The 20,411-nt window shown below is 46.7% G+C and overlaps 1 protein-coding gene across 4 annotated transcripts in view; it reads right to left on the bottom strand.

Annotated features, from left to right (window-relative positions):
* LOC147123367 (3',5'-cyclic-AMP phosphodiesterase 4D-like) overlaps positions 1-20,411 on the bottom strand; it is a 480,913-nt gene that overhangs the window by 365,614 nt on the left and 94,888 nt on the right. Inside the window, exon 1 of one of the 4 annotated variants that reach the window (XM_085971660.1) lies at positions 6,092-7,518. The exons of the other annotated variants lie outside the window; for them this stretch is intronic. Coding sequence (XP_085827786.1) covers positions 6,092-6,159 — 68 coding nt within the window. The 5' untranslated portion in view covers positions 6,160-7,518. Of the gene's footprint in view, positions 1-6,091; positions 7,519-20,411 lie in introns of those variants that run through there. 4 annotated transcript variants of the gene reach the window in all.

Here is a 20,411-nt window from a genome sequence, read left to right as displayed (position 1 = left end):
GAAATGAGGAGGAATTTCTTCACCCAGAGAGTGATGAACCTGTGGAATTCTCTGCCACAGAGGACGGTGGAGGCCAGTTCATTAAATATATTCAAGAAAGAGTTGGATATATTTCTTAAGGCTAAAGGGATCAAGGGATATGGGAAGAAGGCAGGGACAGGGTACTGAATTTGGATGATCAGCCATGATCTCATTGAATGGCAGAGCAGGCTCGAAGGGCCGAATGGCTTACTCCTGCCCCTATCTTCTATGTTTCTATGTTTACTAATGGGGAATGGGGAAATGGCAGAGACTCTGAACAAATATTTTGCATCTGTCTTCACTGTAGAAGACACTAACAACATCCCAATAATGGATAATCAAGGGGCCACTGGGAGTGGGGAACTAAAGACAATCACTATCACTAAGGAAATAGTCCTTGGTAAAATAATGGGACTAAAAAACGACAATTCCTCTGGACCAGATGGCCTGCATCCCAGGGTCTTAAAAGAAGTGGCTGCAGAGATAGTGGATGCATTGGTTGCAATATACCAAAATTCCCTGGACTCTAGAGAGGTCCCAGCGGATTGGAAAACTGCTAATGTAACACCCCTATTTAAGAAAGGAAGGAGACAGAAAGCAGGAAACTATAGACCAGTTAGCCTAACATCTGTCATTGGGAAAATGCTGGAGTCCTTCATTAAGGAAGCAGTAGCAGGGCATTTAGAAAAACATACTGCAGTCAAACAGAGTCAGCATGGTTTTAGGAAAGGGAAATCATGTTTAACAAATTTGCTGGAGTTCTTTGAGGATGTAATAAGCAGGGTGGATAAGGGTGAGCCAGTGGATGTGGTGTATTTGGATTTCCAGAAGGCATTCAATAAGGTGCCACATAAAAGGTTACTGCATAAGATAAGAGCTCACAGAGTTGGGGGTAATATATTAGCATGGATAGAGAATTAGCTAACTAACAGAAAGCAGAGAGTCGGGAAATATGGGTAATTTTCTGGTTGGCAAACGGTAACTAGTAAGGTGCCACAAGGATCGGTGCTGGGGCCCCAACTATTTACAATCTACATTAATGACTTGGGTGAAGGGATCGAGTGTAATGTAGCCAAGTTTACGGATGATACAAAGATGGGTGGGAAAGCAAGTTGTGCAGAGGACTCAAAGAATCTGCAAAGGGATATAGACAGGCTAGGTGAGTGGGCAAACATTTGGCAGATGGAGTATAATGTGGGAAAGTGCGAGGTTATCCACTTTGGCAGGAAAAATAAAAAAGCAAACTATTATTTAAATGGAGAGAGGTTACAAAATGCTACAGTTCAGAGGGACCTGGGGGTCCTTGTGCATGAAACACAAAAAGTTAGCGTGCAGGTACAGCAAGTAATCAAAAAGGCAAATGGAATGTTGGCCTTTATTTCAAGGGGGTTGGAGTATAAAAGCAGGGAAGTCCTGTTACAACTGTACAAGGTATTGGTGAGACCACACCTTGAGTACTGCGTACAGTTTTGGTCTCCTTATTTAAGGAAGGATATACTTGCATTGGAGGCAGTTCAGAGACGATTCACTAGGTTAATTCCAGAGATGAGGGGTTTGACTTATGAGGAAAGGTTGAGCAGGCTGGGCCTATACTCACAGGACCTCAAACCCGGCACTAAGCTCATGGTCTACAGAGCAGCAGTGATACCCGCCCTTCTGTATGCCTCAGAGACATGGACCATGTACAGCAGGCACCTCAAAGCACTGGAGAGGTACCACCAACGCTGCCTCCACAAGATCCTGCAAATCTATTGGCAGGCTAGGCGCACCAACGTCAGTGTTCTTGCTCAGGCCAACATCCCCAGCATCGAAGCTTTGACCACGCTCAATCAACTCTGATGGACGGGTCACATTGTCCGCATGCCCAATACGGGACTCCCAGGGCAAGCGCTCTGCTTGGAGCTCCGGCACGGCAGGGGAGCCCCGGGTGGGCAGAGGAAACGCTTCAAGGACACCCTCAAAGCCTCCTTGAAAAGGTGTAACATCCCCATCGACACTTGGGAGTCCCTGGCCCAAGACTGCACAAGGTGGAGAAGAAGCATCCGGGGGGGCGCTGAGCACCTTGAGTCTCTTCACCGGGAGCAAGCGGAAGCCAAGCACGGGCAGCGCAAGGAGCGCGCGTCAACTCGGGCACCCCGCCCACCCGCCCCTTCAGCCGCTGTCTGCCCCACCTGTGACAGAGACTGTAGGTCCCGCATTGGACTCATCAGTCACCTGCGAACTCATTTTTAATGTGGAAGCAAGTCATCCTCGGTTCTGAGGGACTGCCTAAGAAGAAGAAGAAGATACTCAGTGGAATTTAGAAGAATGAGAGGTGATCTTATCGAAACATTTAAGATACTGAGGAGGCTCGACAGGGTAGATGCAGAGAGGATGTTTCCCCTCATGGGGAAATCTAGAACTCGGGGGCACAGTCTCAGAATAAAGGGTCGCCCTTTTAGAACTGAGATGAGGAGGAATTTCTTCTCTGAGGGTTGTAAATTTGTGGAATTCTCTGCCCCAGAGAGCCGTGGAGGCTGGGTCATTAAATACATTTAAGGTGGAGATAGACAAATTTTTGCAAGATAAGGGAGTGAAGGGTTATGGGGAGTGGGCTGGAAAGTGGCTTTGAGCCCAAGATCAACCATGATCTTATTGAATGGTGGAGCAGGCTCGAGGGGCCAAGTGGCCTATTCCTGCTACTATTTCTTATGTTCTTATAGCTGGGATTAGGAACCTGAGTTACGCTAAGAAGTTGCAGAAGTTGGGAATGTTTACACTGGAGAAGAAAAGTATCATAGATGAATTTATTGAGGAATACACATTATAGACAAGTTAGACATCAATATGTTCAACACAGTCACAGATTCTACAAGAGGGCATAGTATCAAACTCAGAAGAGGGAAGGTGAATAGACAGTTTAGATTTAACTGCTTTATGAAGAGGGTGGTGTATGTATAGAATGGAATAGACTGCCAAGGGAGGCAGTGGGAATAGAACAAATCAGAAAAATCAAGAGTGAATAAGTTCCTAGTGACAAATTTGATGGAGGGATATGAGAGGTATCATTGGATATGATACTGCCATTGAGTTCTTTGATGAAGTAACAGAGAGGGTGGATGAGGGTAGTGCGGTTAATGTATGTTTGGACTTGGGCATAATTTCAAAGTTTGCAGATGACACGAAACTCAGAAATGTAGTAAACAGTGAGCAGGATAGTAATAGACTTCAGGAGGACATACACAGACTGGTAAAATGGGCAGACACATGGCAGATGACATTTAATGCAAAGAAGTGTGAAGTAATGCATTTTAGAAGGAAGAATGAGGAGAGGCAATATAAACTAAATGGTACAATTTTAAAAGGGGTGCAGGAACAGAGGGACCTGGGGGAGTCTTTGAAGGTGGCAGAACAAGTTGAGAATGTTGTTTTAAAAAATCTTAAACTTAACTGGACCAGCCACATAAATATTGTGGCTACAAGAGCAGGCCAGAGGCTGGGTATTCTGCGACTTACTTGTAGGGGAGAAATTTGCAGGGCTCTGGGGAAAGAGCAGGGGATTGGGACTAATTGGATAGCTCTTTAAAAGAGCGGCACAGGTACGATGGGCTGAATGGCCTCTTTCGGTGCTGTATCATTCTATGCTTCTATAATATTTCCTAGCCACTAGACTGTGGCCGGATGGAATACAATAGTCCTTTCAGGTCCTGCACATTCCTATATTCCTGACAGACATGGTATGGTGCTAAATAATGCAAGTTCTTTTCTTTTTTGAAATTCTAACAGTAATAACCTCATCAAGCTTTATATTTCTGGTTTGAGGTCATTAGAGTCCCTGATCAAATTACGACCTTGCAACTCACTTCCAGGATCAGGGTGTCGCAATACATTATATAAAGAAAATTCTCATGATGCTGCATGGTATTCCACTGAGCTATACAGAGTAGGAAAATCCCAGATCTCATCTCTGGTCTGTGCTGAGTTAACTGATCTCAGTAAGGACAGTAAGGATTAGGGCACTATAATTGACGTAAGTGTCACTGAGCTTGTGAGGGAGGAAAAAAATTAAATTAGACAGGATTGCTACCCTGATCTTTGCTGTAAAGTGTGTATGTGTGGGCATCAGGCAAGGACAGGACTGGGTGCAGATATAATACACTGCTTGGTAAAATAGGTTGCTGTCGCTCATTAGCTATGCTTACACATGAACAATGTCCATTTGGGCAACATATCTGAGAGATGCCATTGCCTGTGGAACCATGCTCCATGCAGACATCACTGTGTGTAGTAGAGGAGGGAACAAAAAACATTCCCCACAAATACATCAATTTCATCAGTATTATCACCCAGATCTCTGATATCAATGCAAAAGAAATTCTGGCATTTAGTTAGGGTAACCATACATCCCCGTTTTCCAGAGACAGTCCCCGGATGAGGTACTATGTTCCTGGGCAAACAATGTCCCTGGAAGAGTCCCTGGTTGACAAAACTCGTCCCCAAAGTGTACCCTTGGGCAGTGACTGTACCCCCTGAGCTGTCAGTTTGCGGCTCTAAGGCCAAACAACAACTTGTACAATGGCCAGTGTGACTTACTGCGCATGCACGACTGGGCGGTCTTTCTGCCCATGTGCCATTTGTGGTTTCTGAGTTTCCAGCCGGGCTCATGCTGCTGGATTGTTGGAAGTGCCTGGGAGCACGGCAACCGGAGCGGGTGCGGGAGAGACTACGGGGGAGGGCTCGACCGCAGTCACCGGGGAAGGGGGATGTGGGTTAATCGTAGAAACTGTGGCGGGGTCAGGTGTGACCCCAGTCATGGGTGGGTGTCAAGGTCAGGTGTGACCTCAGTCACGGTGGAGTGGGGTGTCTGAATGCGCTTCAATAGTGTGACATCACATCTACGGTGATTATATGCATATTTGTTTTGCATTTGTAGTATATATGTGCAACTGTTAAAAAATAGACTGTTAAAAAATTTTGCCTCGCTACAACAACTTGTATTTTTGCTGCACAACCTACATTTCCATCCTGGCTACTTTGTTGTGCTCGGATTCGGTTCAGAAAATATGGTCACCCTACATTTAGTGCTGTCGAAAATCTTTTTCAAATTAGCCATCTGCAGCCCTGAAATGTCTGCTGGGTGTTTCAATGTGTACTGATTATAGTGTTAATGCCACAAAGTACAACATACAAAGTGAAAATAGCAATACAGCAACATATCAAAATTATCCTAACTACCTGTGTGAATTTCCAGAAACATGTTACCTGGACAAGGCATCTATTAAGTACAAGTTAATGAGCCCGAATTTAACTGCAAAAAGAACTAACAATTATGAATGTGAAGAAATCAAATCTGACCCAACTGGGAAGCTGAATGATCTCTGGCACACTACTACATAAACAGACAGGATCACTGTTGCCGAACGCTTCAAAAACATCGCATGAACCAGATGGAATATTTTAAACTTTCTAAAACTTTTTTCTCCGCAATGTGCTTTCCTTCGCCGTTCTTAAGAAGAATTTTCTTTCGACACAGTTGATTTTCTTCTGGGACGATTCGATACAATAAATATTATACAAGAAAAAATTCTGCAATATTTTAAAATTTCCCTTAAATAAACTTATTTATCGGAAAGCTTGTTTGTGCTTAGGGCTACAAGCTGAAATGGCAATACTTGCAGCTTCGTTCCACTGCAGAAGGGTTGGACATGGGGGACTTGTAAAGCACAATGAATTCTCAATCATTTGACATGGATGCCCTCCCTGAGCATCATGACTGGTTAAGAGAAATTTCCTTTGCCCTGGATAGAAACTGTCAATAGAAGCAGGGTGGGATAGAAGAGAAGGGGAGAGGAGTAGGAGGAATACTGCAGCGAGAGGCTTCACGAACTTCTCAAGAAATCTACTCGGGGCTAAAGCACTAAGGAAGAGTGAATGAAGTGAACGAGGTGGCAACTGCCAGTCCCGCGAATTAAAGCCGGGAAAGCAGGTCGGCTTTTCATGTCAGCAAAAAAAAAGCCAGGAAATACAAAGGGGGCGGAAACGAGCTTTGAGTTAAACAGCTGGAGCCAGTAACGTGTGAAAGAGACTTTACCCATGACAATCGGAGGTCCTTAAGGAGCTGGTAGATCGCGACCGCGGTTTTATAACGATGTGGCTCATGGTGATCTCGCCAAGATCCAGGGCGCCGACTCGCTGTCGTCCGTCGCAACTCTTTACATTTTATTTCCTTGTCTGAACACCACGTCTCCGAAAGATGGCTCTGACCTCCCCGAGCTGTTTCTTCACACAACGCCGAATTACTCAAGCATTAACTGTTAGGAAGTGACAGCTCTGCCCTTGCCTGCCCAGGGCGCGCCACTGTTTGCTCGCGTCTATTCTGGGTCACCGCTGGAGCCCGGCTGGGCTTTCTTTTTCTGAGAGAGCCCTTGCCTCTCCCGATCGATGGGAGAAGCGCACATGTCCGGGGACACCTCCGCCTTCGCATCGGGTACAGCCCAAGTGAAGTGCGCCAAGGCTGTCGGAACAAAAGATCACATTCTCACTCCGCCGGGCTCGCTGTCCAAGAAGTAGCTGAAGATAAGTGGTTAGTTCAGCGCGACGTGCCGCTGCTGGACTCTCAGTTTCTCACGATTCCCGCCTCCTTTCACCTTTTCGATGATGACTCCAGGCGATGCAAACTCCAGCAGAGACTGATCTGCCCAGTCCCAAACACACTCTCCTAATGCCCGCTCCCCTCCCCTCCCCTTGACGTAAACAGCAGAGGAGCAGCAGCAACTTTTACACAACAGCAGCAGAAAAGCCTTCACAGGGAGGCAGAATTCTGCTTGCAATGATCCCACCCCAGCGTTTCGGGGAGTAGCTGACAGTCCGTTAGCTCAGAGCAAGTGCCGGTGGAGTCAGTCATTCCACACGCTCCTTGGGATTACCCTGCACAGTGGGTGCACGTGTTTGTTTTCTTCGTGCTGATGTCGGGTTATCCTATTAGTGAACTGAATAACCAAGTACCAGAGGTTTCTGTCTAAAGATTTCTGGAACATGCTGCATTATAATTCTGGTATCAAACTTTCTAACAGGACATCCCGCCAAAATCGAATAAGACAAGCACCATCACCATGACCACAATGCACGCAAATACGGACGTCAGAAGTCCTGTCATTCCCGTTTCCGTCAGCTGGCATCATTTAACTTTACCTCAGCTTGAGCCACAAAGTGCTCGGTATTTATTGTTACCTCCCAACACTATGGGCCCATATTTCCGCCTCCAGTAAGTACAGCATTTTGATTTTCCAATTTCTTGCAAGAACATACATCAGCAGGAATGCCTTTGAGAAAATTAACGCCCTGCAGGGTACAGATGGCACCGGCAAACCACTTGAAAAAGACCTCTCTAGTTTATGATGTCACATCATGCCCCTGGTTTGGTTAATGTTTTGGTAAAAACTCGCAGCATCTGTTATACTAAGTATGGGAATTTTACATAATCTGTTAAAAAAGTAAACTGTACCAAGAATTAAAACGTTTTAAAAAGTCAGAGAGCTAGTATCACAGAATTTTGTGTTTTGTTTGTCAGTTTTACTTTTAGATATATTTTACATAGAATTACATAGAATATACAGCACAGAAATAGGCCATTCAGCCCAGCTCATAAGAACATAAGAAATAGGAGCAGGAGTAGGCCAATCGGCCCCTCGAGCCTGCTCCGCCATTCAATAAGATCATGGCTGATCTGATCCTAACCGCCAATCTACTATCACAGAACCATCTCCTGAATCTAACAGAATTAGACACACGAAATAGGAGCAGGATCAAGCTACACGGCCCCTGGGCCCACTCCGCTACCCACAGGGCCATGACTGATCCGAACCTAGACTCATGTCCAAATTCCTGCCCGCTCCCCGTAACCCTTAATTCCCTTTACTTCTAGGAAACTGTCTATTTCTGTTTTAAATGTATGTAATGATGTAGCTTCTACAGCTTTTTGGGGCAGCATATTCCATGGACCTACCACCCTCTGAGTGAAGTAGTTCCTCCTCATCTCAGTTTTGAAAGAGCAGCCCCTTATTCTAAGACTATGCCCCCTAGTTCTAGTTTCACCCATCATCGGGAACATCCTCCCCGCATCCACCCGATCCAACCCCTTCACAATCTTATATGTTTCAAGAAGATCGCCTCTCATTCTTCTGAACTCCAATGAGTAGAGTCCCAATCTACTCAACCTCTCCTCATATGTCCATCCCCTCATCCCCGGGATTAACTGAGTGAACCTTCTTTGTACTGACTCGAGAGCAAGTATGTCCTTTCTTAAGTATGGACACCAAAACTGTACGCAGTATTCCAGGTGCAGTCTCACCAATACCTTGTACAATGTGTGTGCTGGTGTTTATACTCCACACGACTCAGCCCTTCAGCATATCTTTCTATTCCTTTTCTCTCATGTACTTGTCTAGTTTCCTTTTGATCTATGTATTAGCTGAAGAAGGGAGAAAACAGACATAAAAAGGATAGGAGAGAGAAAATTGTCAGATGCAGTAAAAGCTGTGTACAACAACTTGCATTTATACAGTACTGGCAGCTCACACTTTTTCCACCCAAAAAGAGAAAATTATGTAACAAGAGAAAACTGTGCAGCATTAAAGTATGAATATTTTCAGTAAAAGAAGTCTGATTAGAATCCTGGTGCAGGAGTTGGACTATACCCATGGGTACCTTTCTAAAACATCAGAGCCTGGAGTTTCCCTTGCATTTGCGCCCAGATACACCCATAATCTGGACGCAAATCAATTACATGGCTTGAAAGATCGCAGCATTTTAGGCTTAAGTGAGTTCTGTGCGCAACTATAATATGCCCAAGTCTTCTCGATCCTTCATGTCCGTCCAATTAAACCCGCCATCTGAATAAATCCCCCCCCCCCACAGAAAGCTGGCCAGGCACCCAACTCTCGAATGTCAGTATCCTCCCGTTGTGCTTGTTCGGGGTGGGGGTGGGTGTCTTAACGTTGCGACCAGATTTTCAGGCGCAGCAGGAAACAAAGTAATTTTTTGAGTGTTTTTTCATTTATCCCCACTGAGATCTGCTCTGTATTTTTTTGTTTCTTTTAATGCATTTTTATGGCATGTCATGTTCAAAATTAAAAAGCTTCCATGATTGGAGGTTCTTAAACATGCGCATGATGTGCATGAATGATGGATAAACGTGTTGAAACTTAAATTTTAAGGCTCAAAGATGAAATATCCTGGTGTGCATTCGGCATTTCTTTGGGTCCCGATCATTTACATTGATTTATGCCCATTTTAAATTTGTGCGTATTCTAATGAGATTGAGAGGATACTTGGGTGTAACTTGACATCAGCAAAATGAGGAAAACACTGGGTGGATTTTTGAGTCTAACCTGAATCCCGGTGTATTTATCTCTCAACCAACATTACAAAAACAAATTACCTGGTCATTATCTCATTGTCGTTTGTGGGACCTTGCTATGCGCAAAATGGCTGCTGCGTTTCCTACATTACAACAGTGACTACACTTCGAAAAAGAAAAGGCACTTCATTGCCTGTAAAGCACTTTGGGAAATCTCAAGGTCATGATAGGTGCTATATACATGCAAGTCTTTTTTCTTTCAATCAGACCGTGGCTGATCTGTGCCTCAACTCTATTAACCTGCCTTTGATCCATATGCCTTGATACCCTTACCCAACAAAAATCTATCAATCTCAGTCTTGAAACATTTAATTGACCCAGAATCCGCAGCCTTTTTGGAAGGACAGAGTTCCTTATTTCCACTACCTTTTGTGTACAAAAGTGCTTCCTGATTTCACTCCTAAATGGCCTAGTTCTAAAGTTGTCCTTCCTTGTTCTGGACGCCCCTACCAGAGAAAATAGTGGGGCCTAAATTCATTAGCGCCCCAAACCCGGGACAATTCCATGGCAAGCAGCGATGGCACGTCAGAACAGAGGCCCGAGCAACAAACTAACTTTGTCCTCCAGCCTCGTAATCATAATTAAGGCGAGCTGTAGGCACCAATCAGGGCCTTACAGATTGCAGCCAGTGCCAAGGCCCATAGGTAATTCCAAGAAGTGGGTTGGGGGATGCGATGGGTAGGGGGGTCAGGGCAGGCCAGCAGCGGCCCCCGATGTTTGGTGGAGCCAGGAGGAGCATTCCTGCTCCTTTCAACTCCACAAAACACAAACTTTAGCAAAGCTTTAGGGCTTTTCTTTGAGCAGCCAACCGGCTCCCTTACGGACCGCTGGTTAGACAGTGCAAGACCCGGCAATCTAGTGGGAGCTTGTGCCTCACAAGCTCCAAATAGTCCAAATGCATTTAATAGTCCGGGACTGAAGTGGGTGCAGGAGCCTCATTTCTGTATTAAAATGAGCTAATTTCAGTCAACTCAGAGCAGCGGCGGCAGGCGGGCAGACCTGCGAGGGATGAGGCGGCTGAGCGGCGGTTTAAAAGCGGCTCCGAGACCAGGTAGGCCTCAGAGCAGCGGCGGCAGGCAGGCGGACCTACGAGGCGATCGAGGCGGCAGTTTAAAAGCGGCTCCGAAACCAGGTAGGCCTCAGAGCAGCGGCGGCAGGCAGGCAGACCTGCGAGGGAATGAGGTGGCAGTTTAAAAGCGGCTCCGAGACCATGTAGGCCTCAGAGCAGCGGCGGTAGGCAGGCGGACCTGCGGGGAACGAGGCGACCGAGGCTGTGGTTTAAAAGCGGCTCCGAGACCAGGTAGGCCTCAGAGCAGCGGCGGCAGGCAGGCGGACCTGCGGGGAACGAGGCGACCGAGGCGGCGGTTTTAAAAGCGGCTCCGAGACCAGGTAGGCTTACTAATCTCCAGTCTCCGAGCTCAGAGGGAGGGAGAGAAGTAAAAAGTAATCGAAGTGTGACGTCACCAGAAAGCAGGTAAGTGATTGGTTGGTGAGTATTTCTCGCTTTTTAAACTTTAACTCTGTGGTTTATAGTTACTAAGGTCTCTCTGGTGTAGCGGGGACGGTTGGTAAACCATTTAACTGTAGTGTAATTGGTGGGATTGATTTGATTTAATTTAATTTCAATTAATTAAAGGGTAAGTCATGGCAGGACAGCCCGGCCACGTGGTATGCTCCTCCTGCGCTATGTGGGAACTCAGGGACACTTCCTGTGTCCCTGACAACTACGTGTGCAGGAACTGTATCCAGCTGCAGCTACTGACAGACCGCATTGTGTCGCTGGAGCTGTGATTGGATGCATACTGGAGCATTTGCAATGCTGAGGACGTCGTGAATAGCACGTTTAGGGAGTTGGACACACCGCAGGTAGAGGTTGGACAGGCAGAAAGGGAAGGGGTGACCAACAGGCAGAGCACTAGGTGCAGGCAGGTAGTGCAGGGGTCCCCTGTGGACATCCCCCTCTCAAACAGATACACCACTTTGAGTACTGTTGGGGGGCATGGCTTATCAGAGCAAAACAGCAGCAGCCAACTTCCTGGCATCAGGGGTGGCTCTGCTGCACAGGACTAGAGGAAAAAGAGGGGTAGAGCTATACTAATAGGGGATTCTATTGTAAGGGGGATAGCCATTCTGCAGCCACAAACGAGACTCCAGGATGGTGTGTTGCCTCCCTGGTGCAAGGGTCAAGGATGTCTCAGAGCGGCTGCAGAACATCTTGGAAGGGGAGGGTGAACAGCCAGTTGTCGTGGTGCATATAGGTACCAACGATATAGGTAAAAACCGGGATGAGGTCCTAAAAGCTGAATATAGGGAGTTAGGAGGTAAATTAAAAAATAGGACCGCAAAGGTAGTAATCTCAGGATTGCTACCAGTGCCACGTGCTAGTCAGAGTAGAAATAGAAGGATATTTCAGATGAATACGTGGCTAGAGGAATGGTGCAACGGGGAGGGATTCAAGTTCCTGGGACATTGGAACCGGTTCTGGGGGAGGTGGGACCAGTTCAAATCGGACGGTTTGCACCTGGGCAGGGCTGGAACCGATGTCCTAGGGGAAGTGTTTGCTAGTGCTCTGGGGGAGGGTTTAAACTAAAATGGCAGGGGGTTGGGAATCTGAGCAGGGAGACAGAGGAAAGGGAAACAAGGATAAAAGCAAAAGATAGGAAGGAGAAAAACAAAAGTGGCAGTCAGAGAAATCAACAGTTTAAATCAAACATGGCCACAGTAAATAATAATTCTAATAGGTCTAAGAGCATTAAAAAAACAAGCCTGAAGGCTTTGTGTCTTAATGCGAGGAGCATTCGTAATAAGGTGAATGAATTGGCTGCGCAAATAGAGGTAAACGAATATGATTTGGTTGGGATTACGGAAACGTGGCTCAGGGATGGCCAAGGCTGGGAACTCAACATCCAGGGGTATTCGATATTCAGGAAAGATAGGCAAAAAGGAAAGGGAGGTGGGGTAGCATTACTGGTTAAAGAAGGGATTAACACAATTGTAAGGAAGGATATTAACTCTGATGATGTGGAATCTGTATGGGTAGAATTGAGAAATACCAAGGGGCAGAATACGTTAGTAGGAGTGGTATATAGACCTCCAAACAGTAAGGCGGAGGTTGGGGATGGCATTAAAAGGGAAATTAAAGAAGCGTGCAATAAGGGCACTGCAGTCATCATGGGTGACTTTAATCTACATATAGATTGGGCTAACCAAATTAGTAACAATACTGTGGAGGAGGAATTCCTGCAGTGTTTATGGGATGGTTTCCTGGACCAATATGTCGAGGAACCAACCAGAGATCAGGCCATCTTAGACTGGGTATTATGTAACGAGAAAGGATTAATTAGCAATCTTGTTGTACGAGGCCCCTTGGGTCGGAGCGATCATAATATGATCAAATTCTTCATTAAGATGGAGAATGAAGTAGTTGACTCAGAGACGAGGGTCCTAAATTTAAATAAAGGAAACTACGATGGTCTGAGGCACGAGTTGGGTAGGATTGATTGGGGAATGTCACTCAAAGGGTTGATGGTGGATAGGCAATGGCAAACATTCAAAGACCGAATGGATGAGCTACAGAATTTGTTCATCCCAGTTTGGCATAAAAATAAAACAAAAAAGGTGACTCAACCGTGGCTAACAAGGGAAATTAGGGATAGCATAAGATCCAAGGAGAGGACATATAAATTGGCCAGAAAAAGCAATAATCCTGAGGATTGGGAGCAGTTTAGGATTCAACAAAGGAGGACAAAGGGATTAATTAAGAAGGGGAAAATAGAATATGAGAGTAAGCTAGCAGGCAACATAAAAACTGACTGTAAACGCTTTTATAGATAAGTGAAGAGAAAAAAATTGGTGAAGTCAAGCGTAGGTCCCTTGCAGTCAGAATCAGGGTAATTTATAATGGGGAACAAAGAAATTGCAGACCAACTAAATACATATTTTGGTTCTGTCTTCACAAAGGAGGACACAAATAACCTCCCAGAGATATCGGGGAACATAGGGTCTGATGAAAGGGAGGAACTGAAAGAAATCAGTATTTGTAGGGAAATGGTGTTAGGGAAATTGACGGGATTGAAGACCGATAAATCCCCAGGGCCTGATAATCTACATCCTAGGGTAGTTAAGGAAGTGGCCCTAGAAATAGTAGATGCATTGCTGATCATCTTCCAACATTCGATGGAATCTGGAAAAGTACCCATGGATTGGAGGATAGCTAATGTTACCCCACTATTCAAAAAAGGTGGTAGAGAGAAAGCCTGACATCGATAGTGGGGAAAATGCTAGAGTCCATTATAAAAGATGTACAGGAAACTCTCTGGTATCCGGCACCAACAGGACCGGGATGGTGCCGGTTGATTAAAAATTCTGGATGACGGAGAGGGTTATCTACCGAGGCTATTTTTAATAAACAAAGAGTCAGGCCTAGAAATTCAGTGCCCTTAGCGCCGATTTTGCGGCGCTAGAGGGCCTAGCACTGCAATTGGCGCCGGTTCCTAAATTGCCTGGGGCCCTTCCGCGGCGGTAGACCGGTAGCGCTGCGCCGGCACCGATGACGTCATCGGTGTGCGCAGCGTCCCGGTTGCCGTGGTAACCCGGCCCCAAGCCGAAATTCAGTTGCGCCCGCCTCGCCCGTGGCAGGCGCAACTAAGACTCTGGCAACAGAGTCTTCCCCCAGTGTGCGCCGGCGCATAAAGGTGGAGCGGCGGCCGGCCGCGTTCCCGGCGGCCGCCTGCCCGCACCTCCCTTCCCGGACTCCTGCATTCCCCCCCGCGGCCCTGATCAGTGTCTCATGCGAGCCCGGCACTTCCCCGAGGTGCCGGGCTCAGATGTCGGGTCAATCCGCCGGACAGTTGTCGGCTGCAGGCAGCTCCTCCTTAACAGGAGGAGGAGGCCTGCAGTTCCCCCGCCTGCCGCACCGCATCGGGTGCCGCAGCGGGGGATTAGCGCCGGGAAACCCAAGTTCACGCCCGTTTTGAGGCGCTAAAGGAGGGTTTTAGCGCCCGCCGCCGTCTGGGCCCGGCGCACCCGAATTTTCGTCGGGCGCTGCCGCATTACCGCTGGCGCAAACTTTCTGGCGCTACAGCCCTGGCAAGACCAGAACCCAATTTCTAGGCCTCAGACTCCTGTTATTGTGGTTTTCGGACTTCTGACAGTGCCAAGAAGCTGAGTAGTGGCAGTTTGGAGAACTACCCCCACTGACTAATTCGGCCACCGCGGGAGACTCGGACTTGGACTTGGCAACAATTCCGGTTATTGAGGTGTTTTCGGAGTATGAATTTTGCCGGTTAATAGAGAATTCTGGATATTTAGGTGCCGTTTAAACAAGAGTTTCCTGTAATAGCAGAGCACTTGGAAAACATTGACAGGATCGGACAAATTCAACATGGATTCACAAAAGGTAAATCGTGCTTGACTAATCTACTGGAATTTTTTAAGGATGTAACTGGTAAAATAGATAAGGGAGAACCAGTGGATGTGGTGTATCTGGACTTTCAGAAGGCCTTCGATAAGGTCCCGCATAAGAGATTAGCGTGTAAATTTAAGGCACATGGGATTGGGGGCAAGGTATTGACTTGGATAGAGAACTGGTTGGCAGACAGAAAGCAAAGAGTTGGAATAAATGGGTCTTTTTCCAAATGGCAGGCCGTGACTAGTGGGGTACCGCAGGGATCGGTCCTTGGATCCCAGCTATTCACCATGGCCCAGAAATTTGGGTCGGGGGCTTCCCGCGGGTGCAAGCCCCCGACCTGCACTTACCTTGCGCGCCGGCCGTTGAGCTGTAGGGCCCCGTGGAATTCCGCTCCGGGGCCTGGCCCAGCTGCCAGCGCGCTGTGCTTGCGTGTCCCAGGGGCCTAGTTAGTTCGATGCATCCCCTGGGATCACGTGGGCCATGGGCAGCCAATCGGTGCAGGGAAAAGCCCATTCATAAGTAGTGACAGGAAGACCTGTCAAAACTTATAAATACTACGGCCCCAAAATAGTAGTAAACCTTCAAATAAATGTTTAAAAATCATCACACTTTTTAAATAAACTATAAATTACATTAAATAACTATTTTAAACAATAATTTAAATTTTTGAAAAAAATAATGTTATATTCTAATGGGGCTAAAAATAAACTTACCTTGCTTTAAAATATTTAAAAATAATAAACCTGTGGAAAAAATGTTTTAATTTTAATTAATTGACCACTTACCTTTTAAAATGCAGGCCTTACGCCTGGTTTTTACATTTCTAAAATCTAAAGACTTACCCTCACGGAAAAACCTGTAAAAAAAAACGTAAGTTCAAAGCGCAAGCGCAGCCTCCCCCGTGCACGCATTCGACCTCTGAACCCCTTCGTTCAGAGGAACGGAAGTGCCGGTTTCCCTCGCATGCACAGTGCATGCAAGAAACCGGCACTTCCATCGGGCCCACGCGTGAGTACCCCATGCGTACTCACCCGTGGAGACCCGAATTTCTGGGAATATATATAAATGATCTGGACAAGGGAACTAGATGTAATATCTCCAAATTTATTTATTTATTTATTTATTTTTATTAATTGATGGGATGTGGGTGTCGCTGGCTGGCTACGCCTGCATTTAGTCCCCATCCCTAATTGCCCTTGAGAAGATGGTGGTGAGCCACCTTCTTGAACCGCTGCAGTCCATATGGTGTATGTACACCCACAATGCTGTTAGGAAGGGAGTTCCAGGATTTTGGCCCAGCGACAGTGAAGGAACAGCGATACAGGTCCAAGTCAGGATGGTGTGTGGCTTGGAGGGGAACTTGTAGGTGGTGATGTTCCCATGCGTCTGCTGCCCTTGTCCTTCTAAGTGGTAGAGGTCGCGGGTTTGGAAGGTGCTGTTGAAGGAGCTTTGGCGAGTTGCTGCAGTGCATCTTGTAGATGGTACACACTGCAGCCACAGTGCGCCGGTGGTGGAGGGAGTGAATGTTGAAGGTGGTGGATGGAGTGCCAATCAAGCGGGCTGCTTTATCCTGAATGGTGTCGAGCTTCTTGAGTGTTGTTGGAGCTGCACTCATCCAGGCAAGTGGAGAGTATTCCATCACACTCCTGACTTGTGCCTTGTAGATGGTGGAAAGGCTTTGGGGAGTCAGGAGGTGAGACACTCGCCGCAGAATTCCCAGCCTCTGGCCTGCTCTTGTAGCCACAGTATTTATATGGCTGGTCCAGTTCAGTTTCTGATCAATGGTAACCCCCAGGATGTTGATAGTGGGGGATTCAGCGATGGTAATGCCATTGAATGTCAAGGGGAGATGGTTAGAGTCTCGCTTGTTGGAGATGGTCATTGCCTGGCACTTGTGTGGTGCGAATGTTACTTGCCACTTGTCAGCCCAAGTCTGAATGTTGTCCAGGTCTTGCTGCATATGGACATGGACTGCGTCAGTATCTGACGAGTCTCGAATGGTGCTGAACAGTGTGCAATCATCAGCGAACATCCCCACTTCTGACCTTATGATGGAGGGAAGGTCATTGATGAAACAGCTGAAGATGGTTGGGCCTAGGACACTGCCCAAATTTGCAGACGACACAAAGCTGGGTGGGCGTGTGTGCTGTGAGGAGGATGTCGAGAAACTCCAGGATGATTTGGACATGTTGGGTAATTGGGCAGAAACATGGCAGATGCAATATAACGTGGATAAATGTGAGGTTATCCACTTTGGTGGCAAAAACAGGAATGCAGATTATTATCTAAATGGCAATAGATTGGGTGAAGCGGAAGTGCAACGAGACCTGGGTGTCCTTGTGCACCAATCGCTGAAGGTAAGCATGCAGGTGCAGCAGGCGGTTAAGAAGGCAAATGGTATGTTGGCCTTCGTAGTGAGAGGGTTTGAGTACTGGAACAAGGATGTCTTGCTGCAGTTGTACAGGGCCTTGGTGAGACCACATCTTGAGTACAGGTATTGTGTGCAGTTTTGGTTGCCTTATCTGAGGAAGGATGTTCTTGCCATGGAAGGAGTACAGCGAAGATTCACCAGGCTGATACCTGGGATGGCAGGAATGACGTATGAGGAGAGATTGGGTCGATTGGGCTTGTACTCGCTGGAGTTTAGAAGAATGAGAGGTGATCTCATTGAAACTTATAAAATTCTGACAGGGCTGGACAGACTAGATGCAGGAAGGATGTTCCCGATGATCGGGGAGTCCAGAACCAGGGGACACAGTCTAAGGATAAAGGGTAGGCGATTTAGGACAGAGATGAGGAGGAATTTCTTCACCCCAGAGAGTGGTGAACCTGTGGAACTCTCTACCACAGAAGACGGTGGAGGCCAGTTCATTAAATATATTCAAGAAGGAGTTGAATATATTTCTTAAGGCTAAAGGGATCAAGGGGTATAGGGAGAAAGCAGGGACCGGGTACTGAATTTGGATGATCAGCCATGATCGCATTGAATGGTGGATCAGGCTCGTGGGGCCGAATGGCCTACTCCTGCTCCTATCTTCTATGTTTCTATATTTCTAGGGCTGCCTAAAAAAAGGTCCTGACCAATTTAGCAGTGGACTGAACACATGTGCAAATCGTGATAACTAAATTAGATATCATCGCGTCCATTTTATGCCAGCAAAATTAGGCCTCAGTTTCTCTGTCAAATCACTTTATCGTTTTAAATACCTCAGTTAGATTATCCTTCAGCCTTCTAAATTCAAGGGCAGACAAGCCACGTTTATGCAACCTGTCCTCATAATTTACCCCTTTAAGCACCGGTAACACTCTGGTGAATCTGCACTGTACTCCCTCCAAGACAAATATATCTTTCCTGAGGTGTGGTGCCCAAAACTGATCGCAGTATTCCAGATGAGGAACCACCTATTTAACCTATTCTTAAATGATGACATAGGCCGTGATTTTGCCGACCGAAGAGGGTACAGGGTCGGTAACGCAGTTCCAGCTCACTGCCTGCTCCAGCCCGCTCTCTCCAAGTGATTTTACGTTGATTGGGCTTGTTAAGCCTGCCCAGCGAGGTTCTCAGCCAATTAAAAGGAAGCGGGTCTGATGACATCATTTGATGACGTGTCATCAGCTGGTTTCCTTAAAGGGGCCATGCCCAAATTGATTTTATACAATAACAAAATACTGCGGATGCTGGAAATCCGAAATAACAACAGAAAATGCTGGAAAAACTCAGCAGGCCAGGCAGCATCCGTGGAGAGAGAAACAGAGTTAACGTTTCAGGTCGAAGACCTTTCGTCAGATTTTGTTGTGCTGTCAGTGTTCTACAGCATTAAGGTGCTACAAACACTGACAAGCACTGCACAGAGGTGCATAGCTGCACCCATATCCATATGCTTATGGAGGGAGTCACAGCACACAGGGAGGTTCTCTTCCCTTCCAATGGGCGGAAGAGACCTCCCCAGGAGATCAACGCAGCCTGGTTGCACATTGCACAGGACACAAACAGGGATGTCGTCAGGAGGACCAGGCTGCAGTGGCGTAAACCTTTGAATGATCTGAATAGATCACAAAATGTTACTGCAAAGCCACACTCAACCTCATCCTCCTGTGCCTCTCATGACATCCCCATCACTCTGCCTTCCCTACCCTACTCCTACACATCCTTACTCACACCAACTTACCTTGCACCTCCACCCATCCCTCTCTATCTACATTATCACTTCCCCATTTCACTAGCCACCCCTCACACTCACCCTCATCCTAGTCCAATCATACCAACTAACAATACACAAGGGTAGGCACTTGGGTGTTTTATCCAATGTTCACGTGAAGTTCCTGCTAATGTGCTGTCAAACATTGAAATCTTTATTTTCAACACTTTGTGTTCTTGGACAGATTTGTGTGCACCTTTGGAAGTGGCTTAGTGAGTTGCAGTGAATAGTGAGCCATAAGGGTACCGCCCTGCAATGGTGATGAGTGTGAAAAGGAATGGCTTGGGCATTATAGGGAAGCTTTATGTTGTTGGTGTGGGGTGGTGCCAACCTGGCACATCACGTGGCAGCCAGGGTGTGCAGCGTCAAGTGAAGTAAATCTGGTGAGGCCATCCCTGGCAGCAATGTGGTCGGGTGCTGATGCCCTGTGTCCTGTGCAGCATCAGTTGAATGCAGAGAAGGTTGGTGTTGATGTTGGTGTGCCCGGTGATGCTGGTGTTGGGGCTGATCATGGTGGGATTCTGAGGACCAAGGTGAGAATTTTCAAAGGGCACCGATGCTGATGGAATAGATGGCAGCTGAAGTTGAGATGACAGAAGTGATCTTTCAATGATGAGAGAGGTTGTTCCAATGAGGTGACAGTGGATAGAGAGTTTTCTCCAAACACTTGCAAGCTGCATAAAGCTCAATCTGTCTTCCAAATGCAGTAAGCAAGAGCTCCTGAGCTTGGAAAGTGAAGACCTATGAAGTGGGAGCTTTTATTGACCATTTGCAGCTGTCAAGTTAGTAAATCATCCCATGCTGACACAACACCCAACCTCCTTACCTGACGTGACCCCGAGCAGCGGGGAAGCTGTTGGTGAACTCTAAAAATCTAAAGGTAAGCTTAAAATAAGACTTAATTGCCTCTTAACAATGCATCTAATGATGTAAATTGCCTCCTCCGCCGATTGGTATCGGGTCTGTTTAGCGCCGACAGACCCAACACCTGGGAGACTTGCATGGAGGCGGCTTGACAGCGGGTTCCTGACCCGCTGTCAATCTTTTCTATTTTGACAGCTGACCCGCCTCCGATCCTGCCCTCTCAACGCTGGTAAAACGCCAGCCAAAGTCTCTGCTTCAGTCACTAACTCTGCGAGTGTATTTCACAGCTTTATAACCCTGTGTGTAGAAAGTGTTCTTCTATTCTCTGCCCTAAATCTCTTGCATTTAATCATATAGCTATGTTCTCTTGATCACTGGAAATAGTCTGTTTCTATCTACTCTGTCACAACCCCTTATTAATTTTAAACACCTATCAAATCATGCCTTAATCTCCCAATTTTTCAAGTTTTTCTTTGTATTTGTATTTCCTCATACCAGGTAGCATCCTACTGAATCTGTA

The sequence above is a fragment of the Somniosus microcephalus genome, chromosome 2 (assembly GCF_052327205.1).
Source record: "Somniosus microcephalus isolate GS21.2 chromosome 2, FLI_Smic_1.0, whole genome shotgun sequence".
Taxonomy (NCBI): domain Eukaryota; kingdom Metazoa; phylum Chordata; class Chondrichthyes; order Squaliformes; family Somniosidae; genus Somniosus; species Somniosus microcephalus.
Note: the sequence above shows the minus strand (reverse complement) of the source record. Positions and strands in the feature narration are given on the sequence as shown.